The 23,632-nt window shown below is 38.0% G+C and overlaps 1 protein-coding gene across 6 annotated transcripts in view; it reads right to left on the bottom strand.

Annotated features, from left to right (window-relative positions):
• Positions 1-23,632, bottom strand: part of CREB5 (cAMP responsive element binding protein 5) — a 387,508-nt gene that overhangs the window by 306,249 nt on the left and 57,627 nt on the right. For 5 of the 6 annotated variants that reach the window (XM_084896981.1, XM_084896984.1, XM_084896985.1 and 2 more), the window contains 2 exons: positions 15,574-15,645; positions 9,788-9,881 (listed from right to left, as the gene is read on the bottom strand). In XM_084896981.1, the coding sequence (XP_084753107.1) occupies positions 9,788-9,881; positions 15,574-15,645 (166 nt within the window). The remainder of the gene's footprint in view (positions 1-9,787; positions 9,882-15,573; positions 15,646-23,632) is intronic. The other variant, XM_084896986.1, reaches the window with a different exon arrangement.

Below are 23,632 nucleotides of genomic sequence, written 5' to 3'. Positions count from 1 at the left end.
GTGTGATATAGTGAGAGAAAAACAAAACAGATATCTATGTCCACATTTGGAATAGATAAGGCACAGTGTTCCTAATTTTTTATTCATTTTCTTCTTGTGAATGAGCCATTCTTTCCAGTTACAACAGGAACCAGACAATGGAGCTTAACTTTTGTTTTAACATTTATTAGAATTAATACAGGGTCTCCAGTTGTCTTTGATCCCACATGGTACCAGTTCCAAGTAAGCCAGGAAATGTGCAAATCTTCAAAAAGGGAACAGCTAAATCTATCAGCAGCTTAAATAAAAGAGGCAGAGGTTCTTAGCCACATGAATGCCTTGTCAAATAACTGTTCCAGCTGAAATTAGACCTGAAGTGGGTAATGTCCATGGCCATAAATTAAAATTCTTGTAAACCACACCCTATTTAAAACTAAGTGCATACACTGGTTAGTTACAGCAGCAGCAATTTCCATATCCTGAATGATAGGGGCCAGTGCTTTCTCGGTGGATAATACCTAATGTGTGTCCAGGAGGCCACACTCCAGGCACTTACAGGAACTCCAGTGGGAACTCAGAGCTGAGACAATTGTTTAAGGACTTTTGCTCACCATTCTTTCAGTGTTTCCACTTCAGTGAAGACCATCTGAATGACAGAGGGGGATAACCCAAATCTCAAAGGAAACTGAAAGTTAAATAGTAACTTTTGAGCCGGAACCTGACCCGCATTGACAGTGATTTGTTGTTACTGCCTTTGTAACTCTGAATTGGCACTGCATAAGCATCTGTGTGTTACCTTCTCACAGGTTGCAAAGAGCATGCATGTTCTTAGGAGACACCTGGGGCCAGTGCACATGAGAAATCTTACCACTTCTACTCATCTCGCGTCCTTGGGGATCTCTTTACCGACTGAACAATGAAGATTTGACACCAGAGGGATTTAAAAATCCTTCGTAACATTTGCCATATTTCAATATCTAGTTACCTTCCTAGTGAATCTATTTCTTGAAAAAGAAACATCTTGTCATAGAGTTGCAGCCTCTGTAGATAGCTAGGGAAAGGACACTGGCCGTGTGGAGACATTACTTGTATATCTACCCGGTAGAGTGCCACAAACAGTATTATGATTTAAGAATTCACCCACCAGTTATACAATAGGAAATCCTGTATATCACATTGCATCTGGGAAGGAAAACAAGTATATGGCTAGAACTACTAGAAAAAAAAATAGTAACTCATTAAGTTTTCCCATCAGTCCATAGTCTGCCTACCATCAGTGCTTCAGACTCAGTGAGTATGATTATTCCAAAGTCAAAATACAAGCACAAAGCTAAAGCCTGAAACCTGATTCTTCTTTTAAAAAGTGGTGAGTCTGCTCAGATTTAATTATAGGTTGCTACCTTATTCAGTTTCAAAGCTGCGTTTGAGTTAAGTATTTGTCTATGTTTTATTTTCCTCAATGACAAAAAAAAAAAAAATGGCAGAGCAACAAGTCATCAATTAAGAAAAAAGGAAAAGAAAATCAGAGTTCCCATCATATACTGGAGGAGAAGAATGTGAACGCCCTAAGCAAAATTTTCTTTCCTATTGGTCTGATATTCTTAACTATGGTTATTACTAAAGGACTATGTAAAGTAATTTTACATCATTTCATATTAAATTGATGGTGGCTAGTAAGTCTATAAAAGCCTCACTAATTCAGACCAGTTATAAAAAAAGATCAGTTTGAATTAGTGACTATTTTAACTATATGGTATTTTTTAAAAGGCAGTGCATTTTTTTTATTATTTGCATGACTTAATTTCAGCCAACAAAATGTGGCTTAATGGAATTCCCAAGAGTGCACTCAAATCAATAGAGAAAATAATTGGAATTAGCTTATCTATTTTAGTAAGAGTTGGGGTTCTAAAACAAGGCAATTTTCTTAGATACTTTTTACATTTGGTTTATATTTACAGCTATCACATGAACTTTTCAGCAATGCTTTCTTTACAATATTCTTATTTAGTCCCTATATGAATGTTAATAAAGACCTGATTAAAAGAGTTTACATTAAATAAATTTGAAAATACATAATCCTTTATAAGAGCAATAATCAGTAACAAATGACAGAATTTCAGACAGGCTTCTTTGCAATAAATGTGCCTTTTATTAAGTATAAAAGTACAATAGAAATGATAGGGTCCTCTCAGTGACATTAATATTTCTATTTCCCTTTATCCCAAGATGCAGTGCTACCATGAGTCAAACCAAAGCAACTCTGGTTTTAGAACAACAGCTGTGGGATGGTTAAAAAATGGACCATGGCTAGAGTGATCCAAATCAGTGAGAGAGATGAGACAATCTCATACTCTTGAATAGTCTGCTGGAACCTGTACTTTGTCAAGGTGGACAGCTGGTGGACTAGATACCCTGAGAATGCTTATGAGACAAGTCAAAAAGGCTCTGACAAGGGCCTTGCTTAGGACACATAGCTGCAGAAACATAGATTTAGATTCAAATCAAACAATTATATGTTCTACATCTCACTATCAGCCAAGGCCTACCCCAAGTGTGCCAACAGCAATCAAGCCATGACTTTAAGTTGCTTTAGAAGAGCTGAGCTGGTAAAAAGGGTTAGTAAGATCATGTCTTACTTACACTGTGAGATCATGTCTCTGCTGGCCAGGTGAACTAAGGGATCCAAGGCGACTGTCTTATCAAAACCTGCCCCAAACAGTGAAAGCTCAAACTTAACATTTCCACTTAGTCACTAATTTGCCCGAGTTCTCCGACACTCTTTGTCAAAGGGGAGGTTTTCCAGATGGAATAGACTGGGAGCCAGTTTTGCACACATAAAAGATGGCTGCAGATCAAGGCCTCGAGGTATTCAGGTGAACCATTTAAAATTCTATTTTGCTAGATCAGCTTGAAACATGCTTGAGAAGCTCCTATAAATGCCAATAGGCACTTGTTGCAATGAACAAGATAATCTGACTTAAAAACACAATCTTTGTTCCTCTAAATGCTAATGTGTTAGTATAATCTCCTTCTAAATATTTCCTTTTCTTCATTTGATTGCTATTAAATAGATAAGTCAGTAATAAAAGAAAAAGCAGTTCATAGATTTGTATTCAAACACAAATGTAAGACCTAAGCATGATCATAGCTCACCAAATCCAGGCATAAAGTAAGAAAATTATAGACACATAGGGACTTTAGACAAACTGCTCATCCTCTTGATTTTGTTTCCTCATATGAAAAAAAAAATAGCTAGAATTAAATGATACAATGCATGTAAAGGAGAAGGCACAATTGCAGGCACAAGACAAGGCAATGAATGGAAGCTACTGTTATTAGCATGCTGCCCTCTGGTGCAAACCATATTCATCACCCTCTGTTCCATTAAGATTGGATTAATTTACAAAGTGGGAATTCACTATGTACTTTCACTTTCAATGGAAGAGGAAGTAAATATGGGCTGTGTGTGTGACTTATTTGCTTACTCAGTCAGGGTTTTTATATTCTAGTTCATTCCAAAAACAATTTGGGTGATGTATATTACCTTCCCTCTTGGCTTCCCCCTCAAAATGCCCATGGATGATTAAGCAGAGTTTGTAACAAAGAGCCACAGGCAATGGATTTGGGCTGAAGTTGTGTGGTTGATCAGGATCACTATTTTGGAAACAAATGTTCCACTTCATTGAACAACATTCTTGCTTTCTCCAGAGAATTAAATGTATAGCCTATTAAAGATAGGACCCAATTCTATACTTACTCCAGGGACACAGATGGGTTCTGAGAGACTATATTGTCATTTATGTTAGATGCTCTGTATCAGATGGTGATAAGGAAGATGGAATGAGGAAGCTAGTCTCTCTGGCCTCTCTTTTGTGTGTCAGCTCAAGATACAGTCAGCTGCACCACATATGGTTTTACTACTTCTGGTCTCACCATATTCACAAGATAAGGATAAAGGGCACCTGAGCCCACAGTACTGAACATCAGGTCTTGGCTAAAATGCCACACATGCAGAGAGGGCTTTCCCAACCTTCCTTAGGCAGTCTGCTTACCACTTGTGTCCCACTGTCATGTTTTATCTTATTAGTGACAGCACTTATCACTAGTGAATATTTTTTTTATCTATCTGGGGAGGAGGTTGTGTACTATTCCTCTTCCTCCCCACTCTCAGTACAGTATACTAAGTTCCATGAAAGATGGACCTCATAGGTCTTGTTCATTGCAGCATTCCTAGCACCTTATCAAATCCTATTTTTCTTGAATAAGTGTTTATTGAATGAATGAATAAGTGAAGTTCAAGAGTGTTGAACTTACACCTTTCCTGAAAGGTGAAACCAATCAATATCTCTGATAGGAAGTCTAAGAAAGAGACACATGGGTCCATACCTTTAAATGCCTAGTAATCTCACCATGAAGCAAAACCCATAATCTAAGACAATATTTCCACCATGTTCTGCCAACTCACAGCACATGTGTGTGCAAACACATACACATAGAGTTCTCATTTGGAATATTATTTCCTTGTTCGGCTATAAATACAATTGCCCTTTATTTTCCTGCACAGAACGTGGGGACCCTGTAAATAAGTGGGGGTGGGGATTTCAGAGAGGGAAAAATTTAGGAATTTCTGGATGCCTAATCATATTGCCATTAAAATAGATCCAAACATCATCCTCTTTATCTTTTATACTGAAATTTGATCATATTTCAAGCCAAACAGATCTTATGTCACATAACAGCTGATAATTTTGCAACCTGTGTATAGAAGTATATTGTCCTCAATTGATTCTCTCTTTGAACTTGGCATCTAAAAACCTTTGATATCACAACTTCCCTCACCATGAAATTATCATCTATCAGATCAAGAACAGCTGAGAGTAGAGTTGTGTCCATCATAATATCAGGACTCTGTAAATGGGCCATGTGGATCAAATAAGAATGGGAAAATCAATGAGGAAAGGGCTATATGTTTTTGCCCCCAGAATCCAAAACCATCCCCATTCATGTCCCTACTATTCTTGTCACTTTAGCCTGGGAGGTCATTATGTTTACTGTCTATTCATAAGAGCAGCTGTAGCTTAATCAAACACATGACTACCACCTTGACTACCCTGCCTTGTGGCAGGTCAAAGATCACTCTGGCCTAAATAAAATGGACTTTGTGCCAAAGCTATGTAATTATTTTAGATACTACAACTCTTTGGACATTTATCTTTGAAGAGTATATCTGCAGTGTCTTAATAACTTCCCTAACTTTAATATTTATAATTAATAAATACTGAAGTGATTTTCCAAAATACAACTTAACAAGATATCCTGAAATTAATAATGAATATACATACTACTATACTTTATCTTCTTAATGTCAAATTCTAGTTCATTTGGAATAAAATTTTGTTTAATTGAATATTGCTTTTAAAAAAATGGCCTGAGAGGGACTTGAAAACTTTTGCCCTGACGATGTTGGCTGATTTGAGATTGGTTTATACTATTTCTATTATTAATATATTTCAAACTGTAAAAGATCATTTGTCTTCATGATAGGCCACAACATAGGCTTCAAGTATATTAAGAAATAAAAATGTAATGAGCCTATTTTAATAAGAGTAAATTCTGTAGCTTTTAATAAATTCAAATCTCAATAAGATACACACAAGTAAAAACTTCAATCATATTTGCAATCACACTCTAATATGTTAAAACTACAATGAGATTTGAGATAAATACTTATTGAAGACTTTCCTAGGAAAATCAAATACCAAAGCAAAAATACCCAGTAGATAGCCCATTATAGTTCAACGTGGACAACACTGGCTTATGACATGTAGTAAACCTCAGTCCTCTAACTGCAAAGTAATAAAGTTGGCCTGGATATCTCTGTACTCCATCCCAGCAAGAAAATTCTACCAGACTATGAACATGCAGAATGAGTAACAAGTTAAACAATTTAGCACTTAATTTCATTGGGAATAGGAAATGACTTCATCCCAGCTTCAACATAAAGCATGGGAAAGCAGAAGAAAATATGGCAATATATTATTCATGCTGTTTTCCCCATTTATTTCTCCCTTCATTTTCTTACTCCAAGTTTGACATAATAAAAATTAGAGTGACTTTTCTCCCAATATTTTCCCACCTGACACTGCCAGTTATTGGAAGCAACAGTCTTAACAAGGGTCTGATAAGACCAAATGAAAAGCTGCAAGAACTTAATCAAAACCCTGCTAATATCCATTATATAGAAATGTTCACAGATCTTTAGCTACTTTTTTCAGACCTTCAGATGGGACTTTTGGAGGCCTTACTAGCAATATGCCAATAAGCTATTATGCTGACACCACTATACTGGTAATATCTCCACATAATTACCATCCCCTAATATTACCTCCCACTTCCCTACCACCAGGAAGTCTATTTTAGAGATCTTATTTGGGAAAAATAAAGAAAGAACTTATGTATTTAAATATTTGGAATTGTAAAGTCTGCAGCTTACTACTTGCATATATAGGTTCACTGTTGAACTATGAAGTTATAGCACCAATGACTCTAGAGAAAGTAATAAGTAATAAAAACACAAGAACTGACAGTCCTAGTGAACATCCAAGAAAACTTCAGTGTACTGGACAAAAAGCTGTTCCTAAAGTATTAACTAAAATCTCTATTGGTAGTGCATCTCACAGTAAAATTGCTTAACATGAAATGAACCTAAAGCAGTCTTATTTTTGTGCAAAAACTTAAAATATAAAGTTATCAAGACTGCATTACAAAATTTATAAAAGCATCCATTTAAAAAAAGGAGGGATAGTAGAGTAATATGTAAGGAAAAATATCCTGTAAGTAAATTATATCTAGAAAATTTTTACTATAGAAAATTAATTTTCATTTGTAAAGCTAACAGCAAGACACCCATGAAAATCACACATGGTGTCAAAACAAGCCAAAGGAAAATTGGGCAAAAATACAAAGGATCCCAAGTCAATTTTATAGAAAAGATTCCTTTATTAATTTTTGGTCAAGAATATGTTTGTATATTTTCAGAAAACTACTCCAAGACCGTGGGGATTCCTTTAACAAAGAGGAATTGTCAGGTCTACTCCAACCACGAAGACAAGAGGAGAAACAGCCCAGAGATGGAAGAAACTAATGACACCTGGCCACGCTAGCAGTCAGCAGCTGTGTGTTTTTGCAGGTTGCCCAGGACCAAACCAGAGAGGGTTGGACCTATATTGCCACCATCTGTCCATCATCCAGATATCATTGCTGGCATGTACATATAAGGAACCATTTGACATTGAAACTGGGTCTCAGAACTTTTTTTGTTATTATATTATTATTATTTCTAGTCTGCAGTTGCAAGATTTTTCAAAGAAAAAAATGGGGGGGGCGGAAATAGTTATACAGATAAAGAACCATTGAACAGACTGTCAAACTATAGCGGGAAGGCAATGGAGTTTGGGGCGGGGGGGGGGGTGGAGTGGAGAAGAGGGAGGAGGTGCTGTAAGAGATGAACCAAAGGACTTGTATGCATGCATATAAACATAACAAATGGATACAAGACATGGGTCAGGGAAGGTGAAGGCATATGCGGGGATAGGGGAAGTTGGGGAAAGTCAAGGGGGGAAAAAAGAAGACATGTACTACTATTTGTGATCCTTCAAACAATAAAAAAATAAAAAAAAACCGACAGTCCTTCTTAGCCCTTGTAGGTTTTTATAATTCTTACGAATTTGAGTTTCTGCATCTGTTTCTAGACTTCACACAAACTATTTCTGAAGAGCCAGCTGGTTCAGCAAAAACGAATAGGCATAGAGAGAGGTGGTAGGTGGTGATAGAGGGACAAGGAAGAGGACACCTTGGATTTTGGAGAGTCTTCGAAACCACAATGTTTTGAACTATTATCAAGTCCTTGGTGGGTTAATGAAGCTGTGTGAACAGCTCTGACACCAGGGGTATTTAATTATGTATATAAACTTGTAAAGCCTGACCATGCAGTGGCCAGTACAAGTCAATGGTTTAGGACTGCAGGATCAAGGTCCTCATCTTTGCTCTGTTTGGTGAGCTTGGAAAAGCGGCTCCATGTCCTTGTGTGTCTCCTCCTCTATCAGTAATAAGAATTGTAAAAATAATTTGCCTGACAAACTCTTGGTGGAATTCCTAGCTAATAAAATACTTGTAAGATTTAAGTGCCATAGAAATGTTAAATTATAATCGCCAGAGCCGTCAGCTGTTCTTGTGCTATCACTCTAACGCATTCATGGATGCCTCACTCTCTCACAACACCAGGGAGCTGGTGGCTCTAGGGAAGTATTTCCAGTCTAAGAAGGGTAATGGGAAATGCTTCAATTACCCTGCTGGGATTTATGAAACACTTCAATTTACATTCTTTCATTGAATCTTCACAATAATCCTGTGGAACAGATCTGGCAGATAAAATCATTCCCATTTTATGGTAAAAAAGAAACCGAGGCCCAGAAGGGTGTGTTAACTTCCTCAAGGTCAGACAGCTGGTGGAGTCAGAGTCCAGGCTAGACAGAGTTCAAGTTTCCTCACCTCTGGCCTTGCCCTCTGTCTAACTTCCATACCACCTATCAAACTGGGAAAGAATGGCAATTAATGGATTATTATTTTTTACTTCTGCTCACATTTGCTGAGAACTTGCTATGTTTCAATGCAGTATATCTTTTAATCTCCCACATACGAAGAGGGTATTGTTTCTTAAGGAAAACTTCACCTACCACTTCAGTCCAGAAAGAGAGCTCTTTCTATTGTAGTTGCAGAGTATTTTTCCTTACAATACTCATTTAATATCAGGTGTTCCTTTACTTGTGGTAGCGTTACCTCCAATAAATCCATCATAAATTGAAAATATGATAAGTGAAAAAAATGCATCTAATATACCTGACATACTAAATATGATGATGCAGCCTAGCCTGCCTTAAATGTGCTCAGAAGACTTACTTTACTCTACAGTTGGTCAATTATCATAAGTTTATCTCAGGAGTAATTGTCCTCTTCTCATCAGAAGCAGGAGAATCAACTGAGGACAATATACTTCCGTACATAGGTTATAGACATGATTGGATGTGAAAACACAAAACACAATATCCCAAATCCATGACAACACAGGACACTCTAGTGTATCAGTTATTTCACCTCGTGATCTCGTGTCTGGACAGAGCTGCTGCTCTCTGCTGCCTCTGCCGAGCACCACGAGAGAAAAGATCATGATTCAAAATTCAAAATTTGAAGTTCCTTTTCTACTGAATGCATCTCTTTCACATCATCACAAACTCAAAAATTTGTAAGTTGAACCATCATAAATCAAACTACCAGTATCTGCTGAGTCATGGACCATCTGGATATCTGGATATCGTGGGCAGCCCCGGTCCTCTATTTTGCTAAGTGTTAGGGTACACATTAATTGTGATGCCCTTGAGAACAGAAATCATATAAATTTTTACACCTTGCATGTCACTCAGAACAATGCAATGTGCATTACACACGCTTAATTTATATTTGCCGCCTGAGTGATCACAGGTGTGTGCTTTTTAGAAAGATATATGGAGCCAAGTTTTAGAGTAATAAATATTTACATGCCAAAAAATGAAAAGGCACAGCTCTCCAATTATTTGAGTGAACACTGCATTAGCTGATTACATTTTTGCTTACCATTATTTTAAGTCTTTTTTATACCTTAGAAATGTATATTTTCATGGCACAGAATTTTCTAGTGGAAATCATCCTATCATGAGTAGAACAACTATTGGTGGCTGATTACCCAAAGCTTCTTTGCCTGATGGCTCCTTACCTGATAACATATTGTCTGTTTTTATTGAGGGAAACTTCAAAGTCATTTCATGCTTGTGCCTATGAATCATCAGATGGTCCTCTGTTGGGAAGCGCTGTCAGACAAATAGAGAGAAAAAAGGAGAGGGGAGAGGAGCCATTCAGTTTTGTAATATACATTTGCCATTACAGAGAAAAAGATTTATTGAGCATTGCAAATGTGACAGGCAAAACAAAAAACGGTTCTGACCAAGTGTGAAAGCATGAGTAAGTAAAATGATAAGTTATTTTCTGGGAGCAAATATACTGGGATGCTCCTTTGAATTACTCCCAAATATATGCATCCTTATTTCCATTATAACTAACCAGGGTCTTAATTATGTTGTAGAAAAATCTGGCTGAGTACTAAGAAAACACGTAAGATCTTTGCCTTCCACTATTCTATGAATTCCCATACCTCCCCCTGGGAATTCCTTTGAAGGCCTTTTATTATTAGGCATAATAATAAAGACTTGAATATAACAACCAACTGTGATGAGTCATCAGTAAACTAGATGCTTCCTTAGGAACTAGAGGTATCTAGGGTAGACCTTAAATTTGTATTTAGATAAAGATAAAACAGAGAGAGGAAACTTAATACTATTAAAAATATTAAAATAATATCTACAAGAGAAATATGCTGTGTTTTTAAAGAATAAAAGATTGTTTAAATTTATGATTGCAAAAAATAACTAACCTGACAAAAGTAATCTTCCATTTCTACCTAAACATATGAGAAAAGCATGCTCAATTTTTAAAATTAATTTAGACCTAAGTAGTACTGGAGTTTTGCAAAACTATTTGGAACTCTTCTCTAGTAGTTACTGTTATCCATAATGATGTAAAAGTAAGTCTAAGGCATAATAGGTATGCTAGACATCCATAGATTAACTGAAATTAGCAGAAATGTATGAAGTAGGAAAACATTTTGATTCATGTCAGAATTAGGAAAGAATTACAGGTCTTGATTAATTATTTGACATATAAACCTACAAGTGTGCACCCTGACATTTGTATAGTATGTTTCTGTTTATGAAGACCTTGGACAATCATTATCTGACTTTTTTATAATTATACATATGATTTATACTAGTGTGACAAATTATTTTTGGTATTTTATACTCTGTACAGTGTAGTAAACCAACACTTTATTTTTAATTTTCAAAAAGTGCTATTATGGTTGTCAAAATGCTGCTCCCAAATATTTTCAGCTGTCTGTCTTCTGGTCATATGGTGGGATTGTATTGATTGCCTGATCCTCTTGTGGTTGGGTGGGGCCATATGATTAGTTCTGCCCATTGAGTAATGAATGGAAGTCACAGGTCATCCAGATGTGAGCACCTAATTCTTAATGCAAGACCCTCTAGAGACCCCCCTCCTTCTCCCCTGTAGCATGGCGATTCACAATATTAGAAATAGTGGCCCTTCAATTAATCCTAGTCACTAAAGGAATGTGAAAAACATCCTGTCAACCTACAATAGAAGTGTATGCTTGGGCAACTGAAATCAGCCTTTGTTGTTTTAAGTCATTGAAGCTCTGGGGTAATTTGTTATTATAGTAGTTCCTAGCCTATACTGACTCAGACTGGATTTCTTAACAACTGGACTTAACAGAGTATCTGCTTTATCAAAGTCAAATTAAAATATAACAAAGACAAATACTGCTGAACATTTCTGAATCTTTGATAATTTAGGACATCTTTCAGGGCTTCCCAGTTCCTCTGGAGATCATTATAAATTTCAATGGCCACTGCTACTATGATAGAACTCTCTTCTGAAGACAGTATGATGGGTTCTTGAGGGAATTTACTGGGTTAAATCCTTCAAAATATTCTAAAAGTAATTCTTCAAATAAATATCACACATTTATGTCATTTATATCATATAAATTGGAGAGCATAGAATTTGCAAAGCATTATAATTATATGATATTTCTGTATACAAAGATTTATAATGACATGGGTTTTTGCTGCAGATTCATCTATTCTTTGGTCTTCTATAACACCTTATAATGACTATCAACTATGTGACATTACTATGCATGGTTTAAATGTCTTACTCCTTCTCTCAAAAGCCTTATAACTTTTTCTGTGATATATATACAATCAACAACATTGCAAATCCTTTACTTTGTACCTGTACACCAATTTTTGGCTCTGTATGATAATAGCTTAAAATAGAATTTTAACTAGCATACTTACTAAATAATAATAATTTCCATCATATCTCTTATTGACTATAAATCACTTTCCAAAACAGACAGTCTAGGACATCTGTGATGTCTTTTTTAATTGGGTAGGAAACTAAAAACAAATGATAAGTAACCAAAATGGATTGTCTATAACAAAGACAGAGCCGAGAGAGGCCACTGGAACCCAAAACATGATTGATGTGGAGGACAAAGGAACAGGGAGATTAACATTGAACTTTGTGAGATCAGAAAGAGGAGAGAAGCTGTTTTTCTTTACTTCTGGGATAGAGCTAATATATAAGGCGTTATAAACACAAAAAGTACTTGCAGGTACTATAGGCCATTCCTCATAGAGCCAAGTGTTTTTCCAATGACTGAAAAAGGGAGGAAAACCCTTCCACCATCCCCAATGCAGCACTGATAATTCACATCCGCTCCCCTTTCCAATTCCCAGCCATCCTTTCTTCTCCGTGCAGGTCCCAGGCTATGGAATGTCACTAAGTAAAAGCCATGATCACAACTGACTCCAGGGGGATTTCCTAACCCCCCATCAGGAGATCCTTGTAATCACTGGGCAACTACTACACTTTCTCAATTCCAATACCTCTTCAACTGAAAGATGCACATGTTTTATAATTGTTTGTTGAGGAAAAGAAGCACTTGCACATTAAATAGAGACATCAAGTTTTAAATGCATCTTTACATTTAAAATTGGCAGGGCATTGAGGGGAGAGACTTAGAGTTTTACTAAAAACCGAGAAACTATACAAATCCTCAATTATCATATTCATCTGGCCTTTTCCTCAGTCCTAATCCTTCTCAAGGAAATGACCTACTCCTTCAGTGAGAAGTTCAAGGTCATTTGAAAGGTACCCCTTTCATCCTTTATTACCATCTCCACCTCAGAATTTGATGTAACTTCACAGATTCCATTTCCATTTCATCCTCTCTCAGAGGAATAAGCACCCCCCCTACTCCATAGGATGCTCTACACCCCGTATCTTCCCAGGATTGATGCTTCAGTTGGTGTCCTTCAAGCCAATGAACTCACTCGTCCTTGCCCTTGAGTAAATCCAGCCATGGCTTGCCTTTAATTTAAAAAAGAACCTCTCTCATGCAGCATCGTCCTCAGGCTGCCATTATATCCCTCTGCTTCCCGTCACTCCCTAGTGCTCTTGAAAGAGTCCTCTATGCTGGCCACCTCCACTTCCTTGCCACCCACTCACTCGTTAATCCTTCCACTCCGGCCCCCACCCTGACTCCTCTCTCATAGGTCGCCGGCAAGCACCCTCTGCCAAACCCAACAGCCTTTGCTCAGGCCTCTCACTGTCACAGCTCTTGCAGCGTCTGACACCATGTCTGTGGCATTTACTTTTTATATACTGCCTAATTCCAAAAAAAAAAAAAAGAAAAAAAAAGAAGAGATAACTTAAAGCAAACTCTAAAATCCAGTGGGGAGCATCAGTTAGAGGTAGGTAACCCCTCTACCCCAAAAGGAAGGGATCCAAAAAGAAAGAAGGCTAAAGCCAAACTTCAAACCAGTGGGTATTCTCAGCCTGGGCGATTTGGGATGGTTAGCAATGCCTGAAGACATTTTTTTTTTGTTTTTGCAACTAGGGAGTGAGTGCTACCGGGATCTAGAAGGTAGAGGTCAGGGATGCTTCTAAGCATCCTGTAATGCACAGTCCCTGCTCCAAGAATGTATCAGCCTCAGATAGCAATAGTAGCAAGCCTGGGAAACTGTCACACAGTCTGATGACCTACATGCAGTTCCCTTCTCTCTGACTTGTCTAAGTATTAGATTCCTCAAAGGCTCTTCTCTACTATCAGTCACAATCTGGGCCCTGCTAGAATACTGACTCGCTACGAACCTCACTGGGAGGATCCCATTCCGTTAAATGCCCCTTCCATAGAGGAGCTCTTATTATCCTTCCCAAGGAAAGTAAATCTCCCTGACACTCTTCAAGGTGGCCTGTGCTCTTCCTTCATGGAAAATTATAATTCAGAAATTAACTGATTGATTATGTGGTTGCAAATATGATGCCTAAACTAGAAGCTCTGTGAGGGCAGAGATACGTGTGTCTTATGCACATAGTAGGCACTCCAAAATTTGCTGAGTGACTTGAACTGAAGAAAATTTAAGGTCACATTTTCACAGCAAAACCAAAGCATAATGCTCAAATTCTCTGGTTCCCTTTGGCCCTTGAGACTTCTCCCTAAGGAAACTAAAAGGGAACCAGCATTACCTTATTTAGGTAAGGCTACTGTCTATACTCACAATGGATGGCAGATTTTTCCCCAGTTATGGATCATCCCGGTGTTTACTATTTCAAAATGACCTCCAAAATCAGTTTGCTGAAAAGTAGTTCAAATTCACAATAATTTCCTCTATTGCTTTTCTTATTTATAGGTTGCAAATCAATATTCACACAAAAAGCCCTGGGAGAACTTGCTAGAACACATGCAAAGGACTCTGGTTCCTCGAACAATGGCTGGTAACACCACAAGGCAGCACCAGCAACAGCATTCATTTCTCCATGGCATCTTCTCTCCAAAAGGCTCCCAGACCCTCCCAACTCTCTGGGGAGATACGATGAGGCCCTCAATAGACATCATCTCTCATTGACTCCTGGACATTACTGCACACGGCACTGCCAACCCCACCACATAAATAGGGAGGAGCAGGAAAGTGGGCAACCCATGTTGGAAAGAACCTATACTTTAAGCTTGTCCTATATCCAACAGAATAAAGATCTTGGCGTGAGAGTGACCATATGTGGTCATTTTCCAATGACTGAAACGTGAAGGCACCCAAAGGGTCATGTATAGAAAAAGTCACCATCAAATTCCAAAGACAACATGTAAACCTCTGATGTTAGATAATGAATATTTCAAATTTTTCCAAAGAGATAGGTTCCAGTGTAATAATAAAAGCAGCAGGAATAGTAACAACCGCAAATATTAATTGAGCACTTACTATGTGCAGGCTCTATACTAAACTACATGCAGTATCTCATCTAATTCTCACAATTCCACTTGATGGGAGCCTTTGGAGGCTAAAAAAAGGCTTAATATTGCACAGTAGGCCAACTTCTCCTCTTAAAGTTTAAATAAATAGAAAAATCATAGGTTCTCAAAGAGTTAGAGGGGGTTTATTTAACTCAAATACGACAACAAAACAAAACAGAATTCAACCACTGGTTGTAAGCTTTCACCAGTAATCCAAAGAGCCAATATTCAAGTAGCTGTTATAACAGCAGGCACCCTCCTTCCCCTCTTTCTGAGATAACTAATTTGAGCATCTGGTGGGCAAGATGCAACTAGCGTACTTCCAGGAGGAAGTGGCCAAAATTGATGTTTTTCAGGGGCTATGAGGGAAGTAGTTCAAACTATTCAAAATGAAAAATGAACACATTGATGATGATGATGATGGTGATGATGATTAGGGGTCTTTGACGATATGGCACCTTGGTGAAGAAAGAAAGCCCACAGCAGGCATGATTGACAAGAGAGAGTTGCTTCCCTATTGGAAGGTAGCTGTGACTCCTGTAAGACAGAGCAGAGATCCCCACACTCACCTGGGAGCAGCCTGGCGCACTGCAGATGAATGGCCTCTCCTGCTCCAGATTCATCTTGGATTCCTCATAAATCTGAAGGGCCAGCGGGAGAGGGAGGAAAGAAAACAGAAATCCATGAATATTTTCTGCTTCCACCTGAGAAACGTAAGGAAAGCAGTGTGTGGACCCTCCTCTCTATGCCAATTCCCAAATTAGAAGAGAAAACATGAACAGTAGCCTCCCTGCTGTCTGCATTCTTACTGTTTTCTGGAATCCATATTTACCGTACTTTAAAGAAAAATGGCATGGATATGTGCAGTAAGAATCCTGCCTATGGAAAACTACCTGGACTGTGTCGTTACCAGGTAAGACATCACTTGCAAAAGCGGATTCCAAAGCAAAGTTCCCACCTGTCATTGGGGTGGGCTACTTAGGACAGTAAGAGAAGTGGCAGTAACTGGACAATCAGGGTGAGGACCAACCTGAGCAACAGGTCAAATGATTCATCTATGGTCACCCCAACCACCAAGCTTTGCTCAGTATGACTAAGGGATGCGGAGAGGTCCTGCAGCCAGCCAGGGCCTTAAATTCCCTTTTTCTCAGGCACTTGGTAATGTTTTAGCAAAAATTATCCAAGTTATATAGGGGTAACTCAGAAAATGCAAAAATATATCACCTTGGATATTTTTTATTTGGTTTTTAATTTGAAATTAATGTTAGATTGAAGCTCTGCTTTTATGCTCTAGATAAGTTGTCTTGCATAAGGTAGCTTTGCAGGGAAAACCCCTGTGTTATGATCTCAGATACATGTTAAATTATAGAGTGGTCTTTTCTTATTTATGTAGGGGTCAGGTTCTAAGGTAAATTCATTAGGAAAAAATGGAGTGTAATCAAAATTACCTTTGCAAATCTTCCCAAAAGCTCATAAAAATACAGTACACATGGTTTTGTGGTTACCACTGGATACAGTAACATAAATATTTTAAATCATGGAAAGTACTATGGACATTTTGTTACACAATTTAAATCATTTTCTAAATCATACTTTCTGGCAATTTTAAAGTTGAACGTATGGGAGCTACATGGTTCTCCTGTGAAACCAAAACCCACTGCTTCGTCTCTGAGCACGGGAAGCAATTTGCTTCTTTGAAATGCTACTTGTGACTCCAGAGAGTCCGCGTCACCTTTGCCCTTGAAAGAGGGAGTTCTGCTTCGATTCAGGTCATAGTCATTGTTTGTCCAAGGAAACTTTATTATCTTGAAGGAAAAAAAGCTCAGTGCTAATTTTGTTGTTATTATACCCTTCCCCCAAATATGAATATATTTCACATAAGTCCTTTGGGAAATGCATACTTTTGCTTTTATAAAACACAAAGCAAAAAGACTTGCCTAAAATAACATTGCTAGTCAGATGTTAAATAAACAAAATTAAAAATGTGAACTATCTTCAGAACATTATTTATCCTCATTGTACAATTTTCACCAAGCAATGCAACTTTTTTGTAATTTACTGATTGATTTTAGAAAAAGAAGGGAGAGAGAAAGAGACACTGGTTTGTTGTTCCACTTGTTTATGCATTCATTGGTTGCTTCTTGTATGTATTCTGACCAGGGATTGAACCCGTAATGTTGGTGTATCGGACGACACTCTAACCAACTGAGCTACCTAGCCCGGGAAATGCCTTTTTCAGTCTTCATTAGTAATACCTCCCATTTGTCAGTTGTCAACACATTTACTTAGCATAATTTTCCAGCTTTCCTATATCAGCCATGTTGTTTCAAGTCTTGCCCTATTATAGTTAGAAGGAGAAAACAAACAACAACAAAAATGACAAATATCTTCAAAAGCTTTCATTGCACTTTAGAAAAGTCATGAGCAATTAAATAACTTCTCATATCTCATTATTCATTTAATTTTGTTATCACTTTCCATGAAGCACCCCTCCTCTCTGCTGTAAATGCTGGTAACTTAACTTCTAAGCCTCAAAATAAAAGGTGACTTTAAAGCTAAAAAATGATTTTGAACCAAGAGAGATTAAACAATAGAGTAATCTGGTTATCCATTAATTAAACATGCCTTGTTCTTCTAGTAAAGTTTTAGAAATGCTTTTAGGGAACGTTTTTGTCTTTGAGGTCATGACCTGCCTGAGCAGTGTCAGGCCATTGAATTATTTCAGGCCCCAATTTTCCCTCCTTTACAATGGGAGCATAAATATCAGTCTTCAGTAACATCATTCCTGCATCATTCTGATCAGTTAGGAGGCCTGTAAGACATTTGCAAATTATGCAGAAAGGTCTGTGCATGGAAAGGTGTGTTTAAATGTGGGAGAAGGTTTGCAGGCAAGCTTTTATATTTTTTAATATATTTATTGATTTTTCACAGAGAGGAAGGGAGAGGGATAGAGAGTCAGAAATATCGATGAGAGAGAAACACCGACCAGCTGCCCCCTGCACACTCCCAACCGGAATCAAACCTGGGACCCTTCAGTCCGCAGGCCGACGCTCTATTCACTGAGCCAAACCGGTTTCAGCTGCAGGCAAGCTTTACTGGAACCTCATTTTAATATTTTAAAAGAGCATTAGCTATAAGGTGGGTCTTTCTTGGATACCACATAGAGCTTTAGTTGACAAAGTAACAAAAGAATGCCAATATTAGTAGTATTACTAATAAATATTAAGATTATATTATAGTAAAAATGGGAGATTTCTATGTGAATATATTTATAGCCTACATCCAAAAATAGTAACTAGTGATAATGAATTAGATTAATGTTCAACAAACAGAAATGGTCAAGATTGAAAGTGCTATTGCTTAATTTGAGATGCATTAACAAGCCAAAGTGAAAGAAAAGGATGTCTAAGCTCTGACTCATAGATAATTATGGAAAGAAAGTACTTTCCTTCCATAATCACAACTCTATTTCAAACCTTAGTTCATCAAAATGATGATTTTTCCCATAAATTCCAGCCCATAAAGGTGAATATTTAGCAATTCTGCTTGGTGCCAACATTAGCTACCTTTTATTAATTAATTATAATTTGCATATGAGCTGTAACAAATAACATTGAATTATACTTTGATGCGGTACTTACAGACAGAATAAAGTCCAGTCATAAAGATTTTTAAATTTAACTTATTGGGATAACATCTATAATAATAAAAAACTAATATGCTAATTAGACTGGACATCCTTCTGGACGATCTTCCAGACAAAGCCAGGGCTGCGAGGGAAGCCTGGGTCCCAGGTGGCAGAGGGAAGTCAGTGCCAGCAGCCCGGAGAAGGAAGGCCTACTCTTGCATGAATTTCATGCAGCAGGTCTTTAGTTGGTTAATAAAATTATATAGGTTTCAAGTGCATGATTCTATAATACATCATCTGTATGTGTGCCCACCACCCAAATCAAATCTTCCATCACCATATATTTGATCCCCTTTTACCCTTTATTACCTTTGTACCCTATCCCTCTGGTAACTGTCATACTGTCATCTCTGTCTATGATTTGTTGTTTGTTTTTCTTGTTTGTTCATTTGTTCTTTCACTTTTATATCCCATATATGAGTGAAATTATATGGTTCTTAACTTTTTCTGTCTGACTTATTTCACTTGACATCGGCCATTTAGATTTACTCTGTCTTACTGAACCTTCATAGCATGGATGTTACATTTAGAGGAATCTGATCGATCAGAGAAAGACAGAGTCTGCCATCAGATAGTTTAGAGTTCAGTCATTTTATTATTTTACTTGTTTTATGCTTACCTGTCGTTTTATTATTTTACTTGTTAAACATAAATACATCGGTATCAATTTATTACATGCTATCGATCCCATGGTCCAAATGATTTGGCAATACAGTCTTACAATAAAAGTCCTCAGGTAAAATTGAAGTTGCTAAAATAAGTTTTCAGTGATTAATAAGCTCTGAGTGGGTGTGTAGATACGTGTGTGAACTTCAACTGCTTTATTTGGATGCTCCACAGTTCCCACATTCAGCCTCTGCAAACAGCACACCCTTGCTCATTCCTTTCTTTGTGGGCGTTTGTAGTTTTACTAAATGGTGCCATTCTACCATGCAGGCATCATTATTTTTATCAACTAGTATGATCTGGTCTGATGTATCAGTCAAGAGCAATTTTTATGGTCTATTATTATGGCTCTTTTCTAGCACATATTGTAATAATTATTCTCTCAAAAAGACTCCTACTAAGGCCCTACCGATATTCTTTTATCATCCATCAAGTGGGGGCAGATCACTCAGATGTGATTTCAGCCAGCGTGTTCTGCATTTGGGTCTCAGAAGGCGGGCTTCATCGTCTCACTTCCCATTCAGTTGTTTTTCTAGCTGGCATATTCTAATGAACCAAGTGGTGTTTGGCAATGGCCTTAGCCCAGGCTGCACTGCACAGAGCTGACACAGTAGTCGTTCAATAAATATTCGTGGAATGGATCCTGAATCATCACAATAAACCATCCCAAACAGCTTGCCTTTTCTCTATCCCTATGGCAGTGGTTCTTAACCTTCTTTGGCCTAGAACCAAGAGTACAGCGAGGCAAAAGGTTGTGCAGGCCTCATTCCACCTGTTCCCGCTTAAGATCAAAAACCTCCCCAGATTTAATGGGGTAGGAGGAGCAGCTTAGTTGCTTTTGGTGAAAACAATGAGTTAAAGCTACCTTTCATTAAATTTCACATGTAAATGTGTTGATTCATGATAAATTCAGTCTGTAATGTTGCCATGAGCATCAAAACCACTGAAGTCCAGCCTATTAGCCATTTGTGAGCTGCCTGTGACCCCCACAGTGTGCCCTTTGAGGAACATGGAGTGAACCCATAACTTTGGCTAGTTACAGTCATAATTATAGCTGGCTGTTCAATCATTTGAAAGTTTCTATTTTTTGTTTCTCTTTTCCAAAGTTCAGATTCAGTGTTCACTTAAATGCCTTATGAGTCTAATTTCCCTTCAAATTTTTGGAAAACAACACAAAACCCTAATAACAAACCCTACTAGTGCCTAAAGTGAGTAGAGGTTTTCCGCAGTTAAGGAGATGACAGGCTGGATTTGCAATTCAGACCCTCAACTGCCACTGGATTCGTCTGGCCTCACAGTGAGCAGAATCTCTTTCATTGTTCATCATCTGACCCCATAAATTCCTCTTGGTCTAAAATGGGAAATCTTCCACAATGGCTGATGCAATCCATTCAGATGCTTTGCCAGGCACTTAGGGATATCCTTGGGAATTACCATTTCATGAATGGCAAACATTGCAAAAAAACAAATGTTTCTCAAAACTTGGAGAGCCTACGCAAAATACTGTAAATATGTACTTTAAACGGAAGGACAACAGTGAGTCCAAATGGAAAAAAACAAAAACCCTACCACATTATTTGCAGTAAAAGCCAAGAAAGAGGGATTTTTCTCCATCTAAATCATAGGACACCATTGCTGATCCTCAGTTAAACTCCAATCTTAGTGGATTGGCACAAATTTCCCTCAGGAACAACAGGTAGAGTTGCACAGGGATACAGGATTCAGAACAGTAAGACACTAAAAATGTTGCTTTAATCTGAAAATCTGCCATTCACTTTGATCAACACCAAAAGTTATGGGAACTTTAAAGCTGCAAACTAAATCTAAATGTTAGTGAGCACCAATAATAACATTGATGTGCCCCATCGGCTCTGGTGTTGTTAATCTGAATATGAAGGAATTATATAACTGAAAGAGGGTGTGTGGATTTTAATAGAGATATTAACAATATCTGTGGGCATTTATTATCCTATTGTGATTGTGGAGAGAGTCTTCCTGGCAGGACTCATGTGAAACGGACCTTCTACCTTGCTGAACCTACTGGAGTGCTGAGAGCGCGCTAGAGGAAGAAACTGGTCCTGCCTGAGTGCCAAGGGCAGCTGACAAATGGGTGCATTTTGAGTTAGTCACACTGTGTGAGTGTCCAACAATCCTACTTTGTTTCTGGCAGCAAAGGTTGTTTATTACTGGTGTTTCAGTAAGGAGGAAGCTGAAATCTCACTCAATGTATTGGTCAAAAAGGCAAAGACGCACACACAATAATAACCCAACACAAATTCACCAACAACACAGTATAGGTTATTTATTCTGAGATGCCTGATTCTATTTTTTTTTAAAAAGGACACAGACTCTGGTTGGTTGGAGCATCATCCCATACACCAAAAAGTTTGGGATTTGATTCCCGATCAGGGAACATGACTAGAATGTGGGTTCAATCCCCCAAGGGGGGAAGAAGGGATGCATGTGAGGCAACTGATAGATAGTTCTCTCCTCCTTTCCTCTTTCTAAAAATCAATGAGAAAAACAACAACATGTCCTCAGGTGAGGAGTTAAAAAATAATAAATAAAAGGACACAACACGTGGCTAGTTATTGGAAAGGAATTATATATTCAATTTGGAGCAAAGCCTTTCTTTGGGAAGAAAACTGTACCTTTCATTATCTTATTTGCTCATCTGTAAAACAAGACTATTTTAGTAAAACATTATAAAATAGGAACATTCAAAGAGATATTACTTAAACATAACTAATGGAAACTAACTGCAAAAATGAAAGAAAAGTAAAACCTGGTGTTTTAAATATATCTTTACTTTTCAAATATAAATGTCATAATTTTGAATAAACATCCTTGAATTTCAGTCCAAGCAAATCAATTATTTTGTGTGTCTTTGTATCCCTTTCTGTATTTGTGTCTTTATCTTGTTTTTCTATATCTTCTCCCTCTGAAACTCTATGTCTCTCTCTTTGTATTGTCTATTCCTGTGTGTCTGTTTTGTTGTGTATGTCTTTCTGTCTCCCTTTGTGTGTCTGTCACACACACACACACACACACACACACACACACACACACAGGCGCACACATTTTATCAGATGTGTCCTTACTAGCTTCACTGGTAAAAAGATCTAGTATGCTTGTTTCCTGTTTCAGTGTTATTCTTGAAGTGGGCTGCAGCTAGAATCTGAATTTCATTGGGCTATTATTATTTGCAGCTGTGTGACCTTTTTAACCTTGCTTTTAAAGTGACATTTCAGCCCTCAAGCTTAAAACGCCTTGAATGCTGCAAAGTTTTCAAACCAGAGATTTACGCAGGGAACAAGACCAAGAGAGGCACTGTACCTTCTAAGGGAAAATTTCACCAGAACTTGGCCAGAAGTGGGTGTACTACTGGGAGGAGTACAGCCAGAACTCTTCCCCGGAAGTCCTAAACTTTACACGCACTGTGGCAGTTAAATATTACTATTCCATTCAAACTTTCCTTGTCCCGAAAAGATGCTCACCATCCACTGGTACCTAAAAGTTCAGAACCTAATAGCCTGAATCGAAGACTCCTTCGGGTTGTTTCACACACTGCATCCTCCTAAGGGACTGCCCAGGCCAGGCCGCAGTGCCCAGAGGAAGGATTTTCAAATAGCTTTTGTTTCTGGAAGCTCACTTGCTTGCTTCCTGAAGGAGGCCCTGACAAGAGAGCACGCTGGGGGCTCCCATGCTCTCCTGTACTTCTGCAGAGGTTTGTGGTTTTATTTATGTGGCGTTTATACTATGTATGAAAAAACATTCCAGTGGGATTGGGTTTTCATATGTTAGATTCCTCTTTTTTTCTTCTTCTTTTTTTTTTAAGTTTTCCATATGTTTCTTTGGAGATGATTCCTCTTTTCAAAGTTCCCAGCTAATTTGTACTTCGGTTCCACCCAACCCTGTCTCAGCTTTCCTGTGGCCTGGTGCAGAGGTCTGAAATACTTGCTAAGTCCAGGCACTAGAGGTGGTGGTGAACAGATTGCTGTAGTGTGTGGGAACATAGGTCCTGTTCCTCTTTGTGCTCCATCAGGCACAATAAATTTCTAAGAAAAGTTTATTGGACATATGTATAGAGATTCTCAGGTTTTAAAGGAACTATTGAAGTAATCAAATCATTCGGCTTGTTTCTAATGGGACAAAGACAACCTCAGAAGACATGCTGAAAGGCAGCAAACTTTTCCTTCTTACCTGCTCCCAATTCGAACAAACTGAAAAGGAAAGAGGGGGTAAGGAGAGGAGAGGAGAGGAGAGGAGAGGAG

The sequence above is a fragment of the Pipistrellus hanaki genome (genome assembly GCF_964339955.1).
Source record: "Pipistrellus hanaki genome assembly, chromosome: 10".
Taxonomy (NCBI): domain Eukaryota; kingdom Metazoa; phylum Chordata; class Mammalia; order Chiroptera; family Vespertilionidae; genus Pipistrellus; species Pipistrellus hanaki.
The sequence above is the reverse complement of the archived record's forward strand: the minus strand, read 5'-3'. Positions and strand labels throughout refer to the sequence as shown.